This window comes from Serinus canaria, chromosome 3 (genome assembly GCF_022539315.1).
Source record: "Serinus canaria isolate serCan28SL12 chromosome 3, serCan2020, whole genome shotgun sequence".
NCBI lineage: Eukaryota > Metazoa > Chordata > Aves > Passeriformes > Fringillidae > Serinus > Serinus canaria.
In genome coordinates, this window is record NC_066316.1 from 47,547,739 (window position 1) to 47,566,762 (window position 19,024).

General features: G+C 38.5%; 1 protein-coding gene across 2 annotated transcripts in view; it reads right to left on the reverse strand.

Annotated features, from left to right (window-relative positions):
- The window catches only part of LOC103818534 (SAM and SH3 domain-containing protein 1), a 530,071-nt gene extending 511,557 nt beyond the window's left edge, over positions 1–18,514 (reverse strand). For both annotated transcript variants that reach the window (XM_050973008.1, XM_050973007.1), the window contains exon 1: positions 17,929–18,514. In XM_050973008.1, the coding sequence (XP_050828965.1) occupies positions 17,929–18,384 (456 nt within the window). In that variant the 5' untranslated portion in view covers positions 18,385–18,514. The remainder of the gene's footprint in view (positions 1–17,928) is intronic.
- Between the last annotated feature and the right edge of the window lie 510 nt (positions 18,515–19,024).

Here is a 19,024-nt window from a genome sequence, read left to right on the forward strand (position 1 = left end):
TCCACATTAAACACAAGCTAAAATAAAATACTACATTTATTCTTGTAACACTTGGTCAAAAATAATAAAGGCCCTGCATGAGAGCATGTAGAAACAAACCACTCTCATTCAAATTTTCAGAAGCCTCTCTAGTTTTGAGGGTTTTAGTCAGTATTCCTAAATAACAGGTATATAGTAACTATAGGAGTACATTTTACATCGTGACTTGACTGCTAATGTCCCTGATCACTATCTTATCTTAGTTAAAATCCAAGTTTAATAAGAACAGAAAAGTGCTCTCTATGCTAATGCTCAAGAATGTTCTCAAGAAACATGTTATTTTTAAAACAGCTTTAACAGAGTTCCCAAAGCCCAACTCAGAATCACAGAATGGTTTCTGTTGCAAAGGATCTTAAAGATCATCTTGTTCCAACCCCACTGACATAGACACCTTTCCAGGTTTCTCCTAAACCAGGTTGCTCAGAGATCTCCACCTAACCTGCCCGGAACACTTCCTGGGATTAAGGATCCACCTCTCTGGGCAATGGTTTGCAGTGCCTCACCACCCTCACAGTAAAGAATTTATTCCTAATATCTCATCTGAACATACTCCCTTTCAGTTTGAAGCTATTCCCCCTCAACTTGTCACTACAAGCTCTTGTAAACTTTCTCTTCATTTTTCTTGTAGGGTCCATCCAAAGTAGTTGTCTGTTCTTGAGTTTTGGTGCATGAAGGCACAAAAAAAAACAAAACAGAGAACTGAGAAAATGGACAGAAAGAGGAAATGTGAGCAAAGTTCTATTACTTATTCTATGCAAAAGGCATTCTAAAATAATTGGCAAGTAAAACAGATCTTCCTTCTTTTTGTATGATTTTAAGTACTCAAAACTTCAGTATATAACCTACCTTTCCAATAACTCATCTATACCTAGATATGCATTTAGGGTATGACAGTAAGGAGTGAAGAAAAGTGCTTAGTTTACATGCCAAACAGAAAGGAGGCTGGCAGCTAACCTTAAATTCTTGGACCATAATAGAAACAAAGAGGAAAAAACCCACATGCATATGTATGTGACTCTGGCTAGTGCAGTCCATCTAAGTCATTTTAGCTGTAGTTAATTTCTAGCAACAAAAGGAGATACAAAGGGCTACATGTGTACTCTTTAATATACAAGATTATAACTAATATAAATTATTTTTAAAATTTACTGTTATCATCTACTAAAGAATAACTAATTTTACAGCTTTCTAATGTGTAGCTCTTAAGCTCTAAATCACTGACCATAACTAATAAGCAGTGTAATAGCATGAGTATCTGAAGTAAAACCACAGACTGCAATTTCGTTGATTGTAAATCATAATCATTTTAATGCAAAAGCAACAGCAAATCTCTGTAATTACTGGGTGCATTTTGAATCACTTTTATGATTACTGCTCTATACCCATTAAAAATCCAAAACACTGAACTGCACAGGGTATAAAACCAGAATTATGATATACTACAAACAGTAATTGAAATCCATAAATTCCCTTACCAGTGTTCAAAATTATTTTGTTGCCAAGAATTTTAGCCCTGCAAAATTGACTTTACAAACATTTACTTTATCTAAGAAAGCAGTAGGGGCAGGGATAGTAGCCATTGCTTTGAGATATGTAAATAAAAAATTAAAACCGTCAAGGATCAGATTTGGCACCCCTGCTTGTTTATGTAATACATGTGGCTACCAAACTCACCAATTAAAAAAAAAAAAAATTGTTCTAAGAGCTAGAAGCAAAAAACTGAAAAGGTCAACAGCGTTATACACACATTTTGGACCTGTAATTAAAAACTTCAAGACACAACTTGTAACACCTGGGATAACTTACCACCTGCAGCAGTGTCCAAGAATATTCCACAAAGTAGTGAAACACTGTACATCATTTTAAAAAAGGAAAACAAAACAAGAAAACAAAGAGAAAACAAAACCCTGGAAACAAAAAAGGAAATGCTTACACATTACTTGAGCAATCTACTGCATTTCCTCAATAATAAAAATTGGCTTCTAGAAATGTATGCTTCTTTTAGGAGAGGTGGACAGGAAATCCGGAAAATTAAATAACTCATAACAGGAAAAGACTTTAATGTTTCTAGAGATATGAAAGTGTATCCTAGCTAGACATTACCAGATTAAAAATTCTGAAACAAGCCCACATTAGAACTTAAATGGGGTTAGCAGGAAAGGGATTTCAGAATATTTTTGGTTGTGGGCTATTTGAACAAAGAGAGACCAGGAGAGCTTTCATTGTTTCAGCTATCAGAACAAGGGCATTGAAGAGATACACCTGCTGTTACTGTGCTGTGAGTCTGGGCTATCCCTCAAATGGGGACTGTTGTTGCAATTAATCTCTTCATGCAAGGAGATTCACCCATGTTGGAAAGTATGCACAGGGCACTGTGTCTGGGTTGTTCTATTGCTACACAATAACCTACTTAAAAAGGCCATTTGTATTTTTTTAAAATATGAAGAACAAATACACAATAAGTGTAGGCTGAAAATTAGAAGACAGCTTCTATTAAAAAAAAAATGAAAGAGCACTTTTGATGATCTTGCAGAGCTTCTCTTAGGATGACTGATAAGAATAAACTAGTTGCTAAGTCAGAAAGATTCCTCCACACCTACATACTGATATCATTGTCTGCTTCAAATGGTCACTGAAGTGTATTTTAGTGTGTAATAAAAATTGCTTTTTAATCTGGTGAGGGTTTTCCTCAATTAATGACACTGCAAAAAAAAAAAAAAACCAGTACGAGACAACTTGCAGATCCTTCCTGAAGAACCTCCAGGGATAGAATTTGAAAAGAACAAGGTAAAAACTATACTTTGCCTTTTCCTTTCCTCCCTACGTACCCCTTCATCCCCCAAATTCAACACAGTAATTTCTACATGATCAGATTACACATCCTATCTTATAACATCCTATAATGAGCCAGTGCCATGGTTGAAAAAGTATTCCTTAATTTAAAAGCCCCTTCGCACAAATTTATAACTTCCTCTAAGTGATTTCCTAATTTTCCCAAAGCTCCAGGCTAGGAGCAACTGCAAAATGTTTGCCCTAAAAGCAATATATTGAACAGTTTGTTTTCAGGAATTGTGTGGTGAAAGTGGTTAATATCAGTATTATTTAAGAATGTTTGCTATTTATAAATAAACTGTTGAAAACACCAAAGTTCACATGAGTAGAGGAATGTGTGGCTCAGCAATTAAGCACAAAAAAAATCTCCACTCTGCTGCAGCTTGCCCTCTTCTCATTAAGATCAGCATTTGTGAATCAAAACATATTCAGTCCATTAGGATGATAATGCAGACAAACATTCAAAGACACTGCATGTGCTCCCACTACATTAAACAGAAGATCTGCTGATTGTACAAGTAGAAACTAAGATATACAGCACTACAGAGATGCAAACATGGGGATTTTTCTCATGTATCCCTTCCATTGCTAAGGCTTGAGGCAACACAAGAGTGACATTTTTTGCTTTCTTTTCCCTTGCTCGTGCATTTGAACTGTCCAGGGTTTTTCAATGAACTCGATTCCTTTTGTAGCACATCCCTTCCCATAGTTAAATCACTGTGCAATGTTTCATGGCACTGTGGACAAAGCCTTTGCAGACTCTGCTTTTGTACACGCACATTCCTGTAGCACTTAGAGGTGAATCCTGCCCAGGCACAAAGTGTTTAAAGTAGAGAACAACGTTACCTCAGTTTCTTCTACCCACCAGAAAACCAGCAGGAGCTGAAACACGGAGGACACACAGGTGGATCTGTCTGACAGACACTGTCATCCATGCAGGGGTGAACAGCTATGCAGAGGCAATCACCTACAAGGCTGGGTTTGTTGTCACAGCACGGGGGAAACTGAGGCTGCATGCAAGGAGATGGGCTGCTGCTCAGCAAGAAAACATGCCACCCTTGCCCAAAACTGGTGGTGTAAGTGACCAAGAGCGGTGACTTTTTGGGTAAAAAAAGATAACAGAAGGTTGAAACAAATATTTTGAAACAAACAAGATTTTTATGCTGTACAGAGAATACTTATTAATCCTCCCACATAAAAATGCTTCCATTTCATTAATCAAAAAGTGACAGGATGTTTAACAGACAACCTAGACTTGTCTGGAATTGATTATGTCAATTCAACCTAGCTTCTCGGTATATCAGACAACAAATTGCCACAAAAAAATGAAATAAGTGGGTGCCAAAAATCTTAACTTCATTATATTTTCTGATATTGTTTCACTAGACATTTGGATTAGTAAACTAGAGAAGTAGAGTATAAATCAAAATACCAAATGAGTACAAAATAGAGGAAAAATGTATTTTTAAAAATAGAAACTTCAAGAGAGATCAAGACAAGACTTGCAGGGGTCTATCCTCATTACAGCAATAATCACTGGTTTTAGTACTGATTTGGGTAGAGAAACAGTTATTTATATCAGTAGGCCACATTCAACTGGATAGAGCATTAGTGTACAGAACAACAGGTTTAGACTTCCAAATGGCTTACACTGGAGGGAGAGCCTGGTAAATACAGGAGTGTTATTCATCAGGGACAACAGCAAGAAAGCACAACTGACCACAAAGCATTGCATACAACAATGACGTAAAATAAACGTCTGGCTCTGTTACCCAAGGTCTCAGGGCCTGGTGGATACAAGGCATCAATCCACTGTATCACAAAATTAGAAAAGGACAACAGCCTCATGGGGGCAAACAAACCAAACTGTCAATTAAGGCCCCAATGGGATTCAATGTCCAGAGCCCCTAAGTCCAACAAGGGAAGGGACCAACTTAAAAGAACAAGAATTGACCTAGCAAGTAAAACCTAAAAGAAGAATTAATTAACCATCTTTATTAGTTAAGCAGACACCTTTAGGTAGAACTCAGTAACATCCTTGGGCAGCTAAAGCTTGTCACCAGAAGAGAAGACAAAAACCTTTATTCTCCATGACCATGACAGACATGGCAAGAAGTAACAAGTTAAACTGTTGCATGGAAGATCCAGGAAAAAAATATAACAGCAAAGCCAGCTTAGTTTTGTCAAACAATTAATAACCAAGATTAAGATCAGTAATGTGACCTTTGAAAAGTTATACAAGTGCTTGTCAGTCATCAGTTTCAAAATCCAGCTTACAATTGAGGAAAAAAAAACTTACCAGTCTACCACCTCTACTCAAAGGTATTGGACAAGTATTACAGACACAAAAACTTACAAGGGTTAGTGCTACCAATTAGCTGAACAGCAGAAGGACATTTAACTCCTTATGTAGATCTGATGTCACATAAACAGAATTATTTTTACAACTCAGGCAACTTGATCAAATCTTAGATATATTAAAAGGGAACACATGGAAAAGGGCTGAACCACTTTCACTCCTTTTTCTGGTACTTAGAAATACACATTTCCATGCAGCGCTACCACTTATTTGTACAGGGGAAAAAAGAAGCTTATATAAAACTGCAAGAAACATTCTTCGGCTGCAAGCTGTCTAAACAACATCCAGAGCTGTGATTTAAACATGAACCTCTGAAAAAAATATGCTTTTCTTTTCTATTTTTTCTTGTATTTGAAAGACACTGACAGTATTTGGAAAGCCAGGGTTTAAATATTCTTTATACATAGTTTTGTGGATATAGAAAGAAAACATCCTTAGGGTGTTATTAGCACACCCTTTCAGACCTTTTTTTTTTTTTTCCAGGCTGATGGTCTACATGAGCACAAGCAATGGGCTCACAGGTCTAAAAAAATGTGTGTATTTATCAGAGAGAGAGCTGAAACCATAGATTCTGAAGAAACAGCAAGGGAGCATATGGGCAGACAGCCAAAACTCCCCTGAACACATGACTTTAAATTAAAAAAGAACAGGAAACTATTAACAATGTCAGTAAAATTTCCACCTTTAGGATTGACCAGACACAAAAGCAAACCAATCTACTGATCTCCAAATAAATCCCACCCCTTCACCAAAGTCAGAGTGATCTTGTCCTTGGGGCATACAGCTCCAGAACAGCAGGATACAAACCCACAGTGCAAAAACCCTTCTTTCCTCAGTCTGGCTTTCTTGCAGTTTCTTTACTATACCGCCTTCATACCGCCTTTTCAAGTTTTGTTCCTCCCAGGCAGCTTAAGTCTAGTGAGGCACCAATAATTAAAATATGAAATTATTCTTCTTAAATAGGTTAAAAATCCTTTTGAAAGAGATATATAGGATCAGTAGATAATTATAACACAATTATCAATTTATTCCACTTCTTGACTTCTCAATATTTTTGACGTAACAAAAAATAAAATCTCATTCTTACTGACAACATCTTCTATCTCCTAGCTTCAAGCTGAAAAATGGAAAACCATCCAGAATTTCACAGACTGTTTGACAGGCTACAACTTAAGAGCCTCCAAACCGGAAAAAGAAAAGGGTGGGTGGGCATGGGGGGAAGGGGAGGATTGGGTGAGAGTGAGAAAGAAAGAAAAAGAAGCAAACAAGCAGAATAAAAGAGATACAGATTGATTCAACAGCTTTTGGCTAACAATATTAAGGGCAGGGGGGAGGGGTACCCACAATCTCAGCAGCTCATTCCAAGGAGAAGGGACTTTACCAGCTTGTGAAAATAGCAGCTAATAAAAATATGTTTTAAAAACCATTTAAAACTAGGCAAGATTTCAACCAGAAGCCATAATGGTTACATTTTTTATTTAGTAATTTGAAAGCACAGTTGTAGCTCCTTGGCAAAACCCTCAGTTCATTCCCAACAAAATCAATAGCAAAATTTCCACTAAATCACATGATGGGAGTAATGGCCACAGCCTACAAACCTGAAAGAATCTAGTGTAAATATGCTTTTAATTTGAAAAACCTACTATAGAAAAGATAACTGATAACACTTAAACTGCAGAAACTTCCTCTTCTATCTAGGAGCCATTTACCCAGCATCATACAATTACATAGTCTGTAGGTCTCACCTTCAAGCAAGTAACGAGCAGACCACAAGAAAGTATAGCAAGACAAAAATTCAATTCTGTAGTCTGTCGGGTTCTAGTTTAGGGGTTTTTGTAATGCTTTTAAATATTCATGCATGTCCCTAAACCCATGTAATATTAAAGCCATAAATATTTCTCTGTTAGCTTATTATAGTCCATGAGGTAAACAGAACCACTAGTAGATAATTACTAATCAGATACATATCTGAAAGAGTCTAAAGAAAATGAGGGGATTTTTTTGGTAAATGGATCATGCAGTAAGCAAACACACACTAAAAAAAAAAAAGAAGAGAGCTCAAAAAGAGAAGGAAAAAAAAAAAAGGCAGATAAACTACCAGAGAGCACATATGTTCTGGAGGGGCTGCATAAAGTAGCAAGGTGCTAGTGATAATAGCCAAGTCATTCTGAAAGTCATTTTTGGGATGCCAACTCCAAAAATTTAGAGCAGAATTTAGGTACCATTATTGATTTGAAGGCACATCAATGCTATCACTTAGCTAGAAATAAAACACACAAACTTTCAATTAGACATCTATGAAATGAAAAACTATCAAGTACATGAAGCATATATTCATACTGCACAATCAGGAAAAGCAACAACAAAAAAGGAAGATTTTAAAGTTAGAATGGGCTAAGTAAAAGTATCACATTGTTCTTGTCTAGTTGTATGGCAAATTCAAATTAGCGAAAGACACTTTTCCATTACAAACATGACAAGAGATACAAGGAGAGGAAAAGAAAAATAAGCTCTTGAAATTCCTTCACTACCTTCACCTTGAATTTAATTCATATTCATTGTAAGTACAAAGCTGCTATTTATTATTGAGATGATACTCATTTCCTTGTCCCTGTAGGAAGAAATATACTCAGCACAAAGGAATTTGTGCCTTATTTTCCAAAATGAGATCAATAATATTAACTATTACATCAATTTCAGCCACTGAGAGGAATATAAAACAAGTTCTATAAAAACCTAGACAAAACCATGCTTCTTCCAAACCCATCACACACATATAGAGGAAGGATATACAGCAACAGCTTATTTTCTGATAGACACCATAGGAATTGACTTAATGAATCCAGTGGTTGCATAAACAGTTCTTTTTAACACATGTAAGTAAAGAATATAAATTTTCTTTTAAGTGTGTTTCCAGCTCTCTGATGAAACAACTCCTTAGGGAAATATGTCAATCCTTCACAACCTCTCATAGAGGTGAATTAATACCTGCTACTGAAGACACATAGGAAAACCACCCAATTTCATAAGTCATACAATGTTTAATAAAAAGCACAACACCCAAACCAGTACATACTTACTACACTATCAGCATAAGACAACCTCCACAAGAGATTCAGACTACCTCTTATTATGATAATCCCTGCTTTCAAAGACATGCATAAAACTTACCTATGACCAGAGTCATTACAAGCAAAATTCCCTTGAAAAGATACTCTGACACAAATCAAGGTTATGCAGCTCTATTCGTATTTATAGAGGTAAATGAGCACTGAGGCCACCAGCCTGGGAGCACTTAGGAGCAAGCCTGGCTCAGCTGATTTCCATCACGGCCTGATAGCAAATAAGCTCCCTTTTTTTCACTTGATGGCACATGCATGCCTTTCTACCAAAGAGAAAAAAAAAAAAGAAAAAAAAAGTCCTGGGGAACTATTGTATCAGGACCCAAAACACTAGTGAAAAAAGAATTTTTCAACATTGCTTCAAACTAGGAGTTTTTAGACCACAAGCCTGAGAAATATTGAAGAATTTAGCCTTAACCTTTGCTAGGGATACAAATGTTACTTCTTGAAGAGATATAAAATGAGTGACTGGGGGGTTTGTTTGGTTTTGACATTACTGGCAAATGTCAAAACCAAACACATTTTACACAAAATACACATTTTATCACTTCTAATCATTGGTTCTATGAAGTACGTCATTACTGTGTGTAATTTTTAGAGCAGGACAGAAACCAGCTAATAGTATTCTTGTCAAACTTCCTCTTGTTCCATCCTACTCCACAAAATATAGAGCATTATTTTTAACACTGTGCAAATACTAAGTGCATGTGAAAATGCTCTCTCTGAAACTCCCTCTTGGCAAAATCTTATTTAGAAGTTATCATAGGAAAGTCCAATAACTTTTCTTCACATGAAAACTGCAGGTTAAATCAAATTTACTCTTGTTTTAGTCCCTTTTCCTTATTTAGTGTTCTCTCCTCTTTTAATGTTAATACCTTAAAAGGAACAAATCTTCTTGGTTAGCAATTTCAATTTCCACTATTAGTTTCTTCAAGTTAGTGTTTTAAAATGAGATCCCCTTCTGACATTTGGTATGATGTGAGAAAGAATACAGACTCAGATGCTGAAATAACCATTTGCCCTTATATTTAGGTTGAAGTTTTTATCTTAGGAACTAGCACATAAAGACCTATGGTAGTCTTGACGATTCTTTATTCTGTTACTTTTCATTCTCTAACTGCAGCAAAACCTCTGCTAAACTAATTACTGGATATTTAGGGGGAAACCTTAACTGCGAGGAAAACAAGATGACAGAGATGCATTTGTATAAAAATTCTTAATGCCGTGCAATGCAAGCAGTTATAAGTAGAAAAGGTTTAAATAAAATCTCAAGAAAAACATTTTGGCAAACAAAAAACAATGGGACAAGAATTCAGAGATGCTGCAATTAGAAGCAATTATTATGATCATACTATTTGAACTAGAAAATTATGCAAAAAAGAAAAGCCTTTCAAAATTTTTGCATTGAAGGCATTTTGTATTGAGGTTACAACTTATTTTTTTAAGAATACATTGAGTCCTGCTTCAAAAACACCAAATCAGTCCCATACAGCAGTTCAAAAGCTCTTATATATCCTCCTTTTCCTAGATCAATCCCTTCTTTCTGCCACAAAACTGGGGCTGGAGGGACTCTGGAGGACTGCTGCTTATGGCAGTTTGAAGATTCAAATTTTTAACATCAAAGTTTAGAGCTTTCGTTTTATGAGAACAATCTGGGTTCAGCCACCTGTGTAAGTCAGTGGGAAGGCAGCCGGGGACAGTGACCACAATGGGCAGACTTTGGGGAGATAATTTAGGAGGAGTCAGGGAATGGGTAGCTCTGGGGTACACAGAAGGCTCTGGGAAGGGCTGGGAAATGTGGAGCCCAAAGGCAGAGGTACCACTTTCAGCAAACTTCTCTTTTCACAAACTAAGCACACTGGTGCAAAAATGGCACACACTCCTAGTTTTGTCTAGAGGCTGCTTTGTTATTTCCTCTATGGAATATACTTACTAAGTTTTTGGTTTATACTGGCTTTTGGCCTTCTTCACAGCATGAACAGCCTAGTTACAGAACTCAGCCACTGAAGTTCTCAATGCCTTTTTCTCCTAATAAAAATATTTCCTTCTGTGCATGTGAAAGCATGGCCAAGTGGCCACTTAAACTAACTCTGGGAAAAAAAAACAGTACAAGCTTTCCTTAGCCCCTGACTGAAAGGCAAGGGATTTTTTTTCCCAGACATTAAGCTGTTTTCTTAACCAGGCCTAGTTTACTATGTATTTTTTGAGGCACAGACATCAGAACCAGACTTAATTTCCCCAAAAGATTGACATCATATGCAGTGATAACACCACATGCCTGCATCAGGGTGTGTTTCCTCAAAACCAATGCAGCTATTCTAGGAAAAAACCCAAATGTGTAGAAGGCATATCTTTGTACCTGCCTAAAAGCTTTATTTGTCATATATTATTGCTACTTCTCCCTGATGTCAATTTACTGAGAGGACAGCTGTAAAAAACTATGTTAGCTCCAACTAATACACATTAGTGGAGATTTCAGAGACTATTTACCAAACATTTATTCTAGCACAGATCTGTAAGATCTATGTTCAAAAGTCTGCCTCACTACTGTTTGAGCTGTTAATGGTGATACTTAAAGACCTGAAAAGTTCTGATTTTTTTTTTTGCTACTGTTATATTTACCATTCTAAACTCATGTTATCCTGTTATTGTCCACCACCACAATTACAGCCTGCAGGGGTATGCTTGTTAGCTGATTTAAATTTGAACACCTCACTCAAAAAGCAGCATCAAATGAAATCCCTGGCAAAATCCCCACTGAGTTCACTGGGAATGAGACCAACTGGAAGAACAGGGCTCCCACAAGAGGCATGAATCACCGTCATTCCCATCCTGCTGAGTTTGTGAGAATGAAGTTGAGATACTGAGGCCCTTCTACTTGTGTTTCACGTGACACGCCACTTCTTTTTGTTTTGCAAAATCATAAGAAAAGTTTTTTTACTATCTGCAAGTAGCAAACTGAAGAAGCTGGATGAGTCACTGGAGACAGCTTTGGGCCGGCTTGGCTCACAGACTGCCCGTGTCATGGAAGGTTCACCCGAATCTCCCCTTCCTGCTGCACAGCCATTCCCAAAATAACGTGGCAGTGCTAAAGATAGCCATGCTGTGCTCTTTTAATAAAAGACAATTCCTGCAGGGTGCACAAGCCACCACATTTGTCAAGATAAGCACATCAATATGAGATGTCATATTAGCCTAGACAAAGAGATTGAACAGATAGCTTTGTCAAACACAAGCAGAGGGGCTCATTCAAACTGACAAAGCAAGAAATTCAAACGTTGAACCTACATTCTATAGTATTAACACATTCCATCCTCTTCTGCTGTAGAAGAGTCTCAAACCAGTAAGTGAGTCCCTGTAAATGACATAATAAATTTATTCCTAATCTACAATAATAGTATTCCTGTCAATTCAAACCTCTCTGCTGCACTTATCACAAACTCTGTAATGGCTGTTAGTATGTTTCAGGTTATGTTTGGATCTATACACCTTAGTGGATAGGGACCCTCCAGAATGACATATGCAAAAAGGGTATAACTAACATGGAGAATGGCTGCTTGCCATGCAGCCAGGCCACCAGTTATTCCTTGATCACTTTCGTGTTACTTACACGTAAGGAAGTTTACTCTTAATCCTAAGGAAACAAAGACACTGCAGCAGTGGGTCCCAGTGCCTCATCTGTCTAAAATCTGTCATGACTTTAAACAATTCAATTATTCAATTTCATGTCAGAAATCAGGGACACAGCTGCCCATATTATGGAATTCATATTGGTCATATGCAAAACTAGAAAAATGGCTCACAAGATTACTTCTTTAGTGAGAAATTATCTTGGGTTTTTTTGTATTCCACATGTATAGTTGTGTGTATGGGCTACATATGATAGGCAGAATCTATGGGGGTAGGGTTATCAACATAAATATTTTCCTCAAAATGCATTTACATTTCAGAAAGACTTATGATCACCAAACTTACTTAAAACAAGACAGGTTATGGGTGTGTGGAAGTGAAACTGGTAGACAGACTTTTATCACACCACAGGTGGTGTCCCTCTTGAGGTGCAGTATTTACACAAAATCCCAAAGTAGGTGGCAAAAATCAGTTCAGCTTTGCACTGCAGAGCTCTGACTGAATCAAGTCCTTTAGGGGAAGGAAAAAGCTCTCTAGGAACTACCAGAGGCTAGGCATTTCTCTTTTGTCAGGAACCTTTAAGTTTAGCTTTTCCTTCAAAGTAAGAGCCTTGTGGAGGACGTAGGAAGGATTCCCCTTGCGGGTCAGCTGCTCAGTCCCACACAGCTCCTCTGCCAGCCCACACCTCTATCAGAGCTCAGAAATTACTCTTAACACAATCGTGGAAAGGGGGAAAGACAGCTGTGGAGTTGATACTATCCTCTCTCAGGATGCCACCTGTAATGTACCCTAAAGAGATTTTCCTTCCCTCTTAAATGAAAAATAATGAAACCCATGAAGATTTGCGTTCAACGTTTCCAGAGGAGATTGAATACACCTTAAAATATTCAGGAAAAATTCAAATTCATATACAATATAGTACTGTATTGTTCAAATTCTGCAATATTTTGCTTTAATGGGCTGATTGGAAGATCTTTTCCAGTTTTTTTTTGTGAGTTTAATAAACTGGGACTTTGAAACAGCTGCCAAATATATGAGGTGCTACATTTTCTTTAAAAGAAAAGAGTTGTGAAGTCAAAGGCAAATTCTGTGGTATCTTATATAAAATACCTTTTCACTTCCTGAACATTGCCTGTAGCTTTACTAATTTATTGCCATGAAAATATTGTTACTACTTAATGCACTAGTACTTCTGTCAATAGGCAGCTTTCCCCAAGGCATATTTGAGAACGCTCTGCTAATCAGAGTTGATGCAGTTATTCTAAAGCAGCCAGGTCTTTAGAAAAAGGTTCATTTTTAATTCCAATGCAGGTGAGTGTTGTCATTTCTTCAAAGCACAATATTTTTAATTTGCTGAATTCACTTCTGTAGATATCTAAAGTACTGCTTACATTATCCAGCCCCAGATTGAACCAGTGTATTTCAAAGCAGAATTGCTGGCTTCTTTACCTCTTAAAACTTAACTTTTGTGAAATATTCCTCATTTTGTCGGAGCAAGGATTAAACAAAGCCTTAATCAGAACCACAAATCTGTGCTATATTATCAACACATAACTTAAGAATGTGTTTGGGTGTTTAAGCAGATACTCACTCGGATCTGACATTTTACTTTTATACATCTGCTTGAACTCTTGAGATTATGATCTCATGTATCTGAATTTTTAGTGTTTGTTTTCCAAGCATGCTGATAATCATGAAGAGCTCAGAGTGTGACAATGAGGTCACGTACACATACATATGTCCCACTACAGTTTTATTCTCTCTAATAAATATTGAAATCTCCATGACTATAACTTTACTGAGGCTAAGCAAATAATCTTAATTGGTATGAGAGATTTAATGCATGTATGTTTTTAATGTACTTGCAATTCTATGCAGATGAAAAACTGAATAAAGTTCTTCAAGAAAGAGGTCAGGCCATTTATTTAAATTAGAAATAATAATGAAATTACAGTAAACTATTAAATGTCAGTTAATGTACGTTCAAGATAAATGGAGTACTAAATTTCTCTTGGCATGTTCCACAACAAGGTACCCTACTTGTCTTTTTATTGACAGAATTGAATGCTGCTTTGCTCTCTCTTCCACAGTGACATTTAGTGACTTTACTCCTTCTCAAACCCAGCACGGACATTATCCATTTTGGAATATGCCTACCAAAGAAAAAAGTGGTTTTGTGTGGAGTTGATGGCTATACTTCACAGATCCCCTTGGTTCAGACCAGTGCTGTGTTTTCCTACATTCATCTTCATTGTAATGCAGGGGGTCTGCTCATTTTGGTTTCCTTCTGCCATCAATTCATTTCCCAAAACTTCTAGGGGCAAAAGACTGTCAAAAGTCTTTCTACATTGCGCATAATTCTCTTCCTAATTAACGACAGAATTATAACCATCAAAGATAATTTTTTTGAGCAGTTAGATGTTTCAAGATGGCAAAAAGTTTCACTTTGTCATGGGCTCTTTTTTGAAGGGCATTAAATCCCATCACCTCCAGAAGAAGTTTCTTAGACATGGGAGACTTCTAAGGCTACCAGCCAGCAATAGCAAGCTCGGTGAAAAAACTAAAACATAAAACTTTGAGTACTATGGAGCATTACCAACAGGGAAAAAAAATCTGACTCCTCTGGAGTTTTCCTCAGTTATAGTTATGTTCCTTGGTTTACCTAAAATACACATAGGATACAATATAAGGAGGTGAGGCCTCATTCAAATTCTCCATGGAAATAATCAAGATGGCTTATGATAATTCTCTGTGTCTGAAGTCACCCACACACATGGCTTCAATTCCAAGACTGCACGTCTTTCAAGGGATTTATATTAAGCCCTGCAAAGTAGCTGTTAGCCATTTCTGCTGACTGAAATCAAACTAAGCTAAACTAAAATTGACCATAGCAATAGATTTCTATTCTGCCCACTCTGTTGTTCCACCTTTCATCTGAAACTACAGAAAAAAGGAAAGACAGCAAAAGGATGCTTTTAACATCTCCACAGCTACATACAATATTAGTCTTTGATCTTTTGACATGTTTACAACTCAGCCAGCTAGCAAAAGACTCTGAAGAATCCAGAGGAGAAACACTTCCAGTTCTCAGGGATGTTTTCTCTTGCTTGAGAATAACTTTAGTGAATCCAAGAACCAGTCCTCAGGAAACAAGTGAAATGCACATATACACGTACATGTACACACATATACATACCAGCAGGCTCCTCCTTAGACACTAAGTTCTATGCATAGATATTAAGAAGAAAAGATGGCATTCTCCATGTAAGCCATGGAAGTGGAAGACTAGTATGCACCTCAGCACAACCAGAAATGCAAATAGTTATTGAATAGGCCAGTGGTCTAGTGCCTCAATCCAGAATGCCCACATGACAAAAATGAGTGGTAAATGTCTACAAAAAACCCCATGACATAAACTTCAAGTTGATTCTTCAGTCTCTTGTGCTGCAGAAAATATATTCAATTTCTTTTGACATGCAGAAGCCTCTATATTCTACATATGCTGTATGTTCTATATAAAACTCTAATGCTTAAACTATACCCACAATTTTCTAAAGTTTGGCTTTGTTGGCTTCTTTAGGTTTTGTTTTTTCTTAAGAGACACTGCTATAATATGGCTCTTTCCCAAATGCAAAAATACAGTATTTCATCTTTCTTGCTCTAAAAAACATCCAATGAATAATGTGCAGTGACGTGATCTTCTGCTATTTACTTTAAGCCATTTTGGAGATAGATTGCTACAGTGGGTGGCATTCAGAATAATGCATGTTGAGCAACACACACTCAAATCTTGCCAGCTTTATGCTTTCTTACAACATGCTTTCTTACAATGTGAAGTGATTCACACAGAGAAAAGTTTTTTCTGTTACAGTAAAAAATGATGTTATATGCATTTATTATCCAAAATAAATACATTGACACCACAGTCTGAAAAAACAAACTAGGAAAGTAAACTTCGTTTCTCTTTATATTTCAAAATATTACACATAGATTTTAAAAAATTAAAGCTGAGTGATGCTTTCTGTGTAAGCCAAGCTTGTCCTGACAGTTAATCCACATTATTATCAGACTCATCAAATTAAAATAAAGTGAGCTAAAGAAGAAATCACTGCCAAGGATTTGAATTGCCTTGATGTCATATGCTGGCATCTTATAAATTTTACAATTCCCGTGAAAAAGTATCATAGAATCATTTAAGTTGGAAAAGACCTTTAAGACCAGTGAGTCCATCTGCTACCCTGCACTGCCAAGTCCGCCACCAAACCTTGTCCCAAAGAGCCACTTCTGCACAACTTTAAAATACCACAGAGAGAAGGCAGATGATCCACTTGGAAAGACTGAATTGGTAACTAAGAACACACACAAAGTCAAATGGAAGAAGTGAAACACAGCTGTGGAGGTGGTATTGTGGTGCAGCTACACTGACAAGCCATAACTTCCATGGAATTTCTTTTATATCAAACATGTATTAGTAATTTCAATCTAATGATGTGTTACTCCAAACCATGAGGGGGGGGAAAAATCTCTGCAAAATGACACAGTAACTTTTGGAAGATGCTGTCCTTAGACTATATGTTCATGAGTGTTAAATTTGACATAAGGTCTCTTATCATGTCCTCAGCCAGAAGCTCAGGAAAAGGGAACAAATAAACATCCCAAACCAGACAACTGTGCTGTACTTGAGGAGTGACTATGGGCCTCTGTCACCTAGATGTTAAAAAATTGGAATACTGAAATTTGCAGTTTTATTATCTGCACCTTCCCAATGTTATCCAAGTTGAATTTTGTCCATTATCCTCACAGCCATGTCCATGACAGCAGATAACACATTCTCAATTTTAATTCCTCAGATTTCAGTAAACCCAGACTTGCAGCCCTCCCCACCACCTTGCCTCCATACATTCATAAGCATTTCAGAGAGAAAAAATACCCACAAGCTGAAGGTCAGCATCAACTGCTCAGTCTTTCTGAAAAATGAGATTTCAAATCATTGAAAAAAATATAGGCAACTTGGGTCATCAAACTACTCTGAAGCATTTCACCCTGAACTCATAAACCCCCATACATTATAATACCTTAGTTTCTTTCATAAATAATTTTCTTCTCCATGGTATTATTAATTTTATTCTATTGTTTTACAAATTCTGCATATTACATTTCCAGCAGGAAACCTACCAAAAATTTCAGACAAAACAATTTCAAACTTCCAAATCTGATGAATCTTGCATTATAACCTTTACAAAAGATAAGAATTAGGTAAACATTGAGGTTTCATCAGCCAGGAATGGACTCTACTGAGATGTACCCTTTTCTGGTCGTTCAGCAGACTGTGCATCCTGGAGACTGACTGACCTGATTAATAGTTTTGACATTCACCAGTCACTACCATATTCCAGCAAATAAATCCAGCAACAGTTGGACTCAGCTGCTGGAGTTCTTCCTCCAGCCAGATGACCACTTATTTCAGGAGCCATTTCAACAACAGAAACTGACTAAATCAGGATCACTAACAAAAGATGAGAGAAGCCATCCCTCTTGAACACAATGGAAAGTTTCACAGAAAAGACAAAGAAACACCCAAACCATTAAGACCATCCTGTCAATTTCCACTTTCCCACCTCAAACTAAACCAGACTAAAAGAAACGGTTAATGGAAAAAAAAGGGAGGCAAAACCAAAACACAACAGCATACCATACCACCAGCGCCAAAACGTGCTAGTGGATCTGACATTTGTTGGCCCCACTACTCTTCACACCTTGCTGGCGCTCAATCCCTATCAAATTCCCCTCCAAAACGCCACTGGCGCAACTGGAGAAACTTAGCACCGGTACATGGCAGAGGCGGGACCAGGCCCTGCTGGACCCCTCCATCTCCAGCCCAGCCGCCCCGCTACTCCCGACAGTCACGGCTCCTCCGGGAGTGGCGGCCGGCGGGGACCCTCTTACCTTGTTGGAGTAGGGCGGCTTGCTCAGGTTGATGCCGTCGCGGATGAGCTTGTCCCGGATCATGATCTTCAGCTTCAGCCTGGGGTACGCGACCAGCCCTCCGCCACCGGCCGCCCCCCGCCGCCCGCCGGGCCGGGCCCTGGGGGCCGCCCCCCGCCGCGGCTCCTCCGGCCCCCCCACCCGGCGGGGGCAGCGCCCGGCGGGTTCCGGGGACGGCGGCGGCGGCTCCAGGGTGAAGTAGAGCCCCGCCGCCCTCTCGTCCGCCTCCTTCAGCCGCCGCACGGCTTCGTGGATTCGGCGCCGGTGGTGGGGCACGGCCACGCCGATGGCATCCAGGTCCGGGTCGCCGATCTGCTTGCAGACCTCGAGGTCGTCGTAGCCATTATCGACGAAGGACTCCGCGTACTGGGGGAGCTGCAGGGTCTTCAGCCACTCGTAGACTATGTTGGTGCACATGCTGGCTCCAAAATAATAACGATTGCAACTTTCAGCACTGAAGCCAGCCTCACCCCTTACACTTTTCGCCAAAGGACATAAAGCCACAAAAACTGCAAGTAAGAGGTCTCAAAATCAAGGTCAAGAAAACATCCACCAGGAAAAGGAAAAAAAAATTCCTTAAAGCAGATCACTAGGGCACCGCAAGCACTGCTGACCGAACCCCTCCTGCTTATTCCTCCTCTTGTACTGAGTACAGCCGCTTTCTGCCACAGGAGAAGGGAGGCTCGGACTGGAGAGAAGCAAAATATAAGGGTGCATCCCCTAAAATCCCAGGTCGCTGCTGCACAATATCCACCCACTTTCTCTGGAAGTAATTCGCAGTCGCTGTCTTTCTTTTTCTTTTTTTTTTTTTTCTTTCTTTCTTCCTTTCAGTGTTAGTTTCTGTTTCTGCTTCTATCTCACCTTCCTGCGCTCCGTAGTATGATCAATCTGTTTACTATAAGCAGCTGCTTTGGTACACGATGGTGTCAGGGGAGAGCCGAGCGCAGGATCCCGCACCCTCGCCCAGCGTGGGCAGGGGTGCCGGTGTGCAGTGCGCTCCTTTCCCGTGCTTCTCCCAGCAGCGGGCGCACACGGCGGCTTTTGCTTTCCTTTTAAA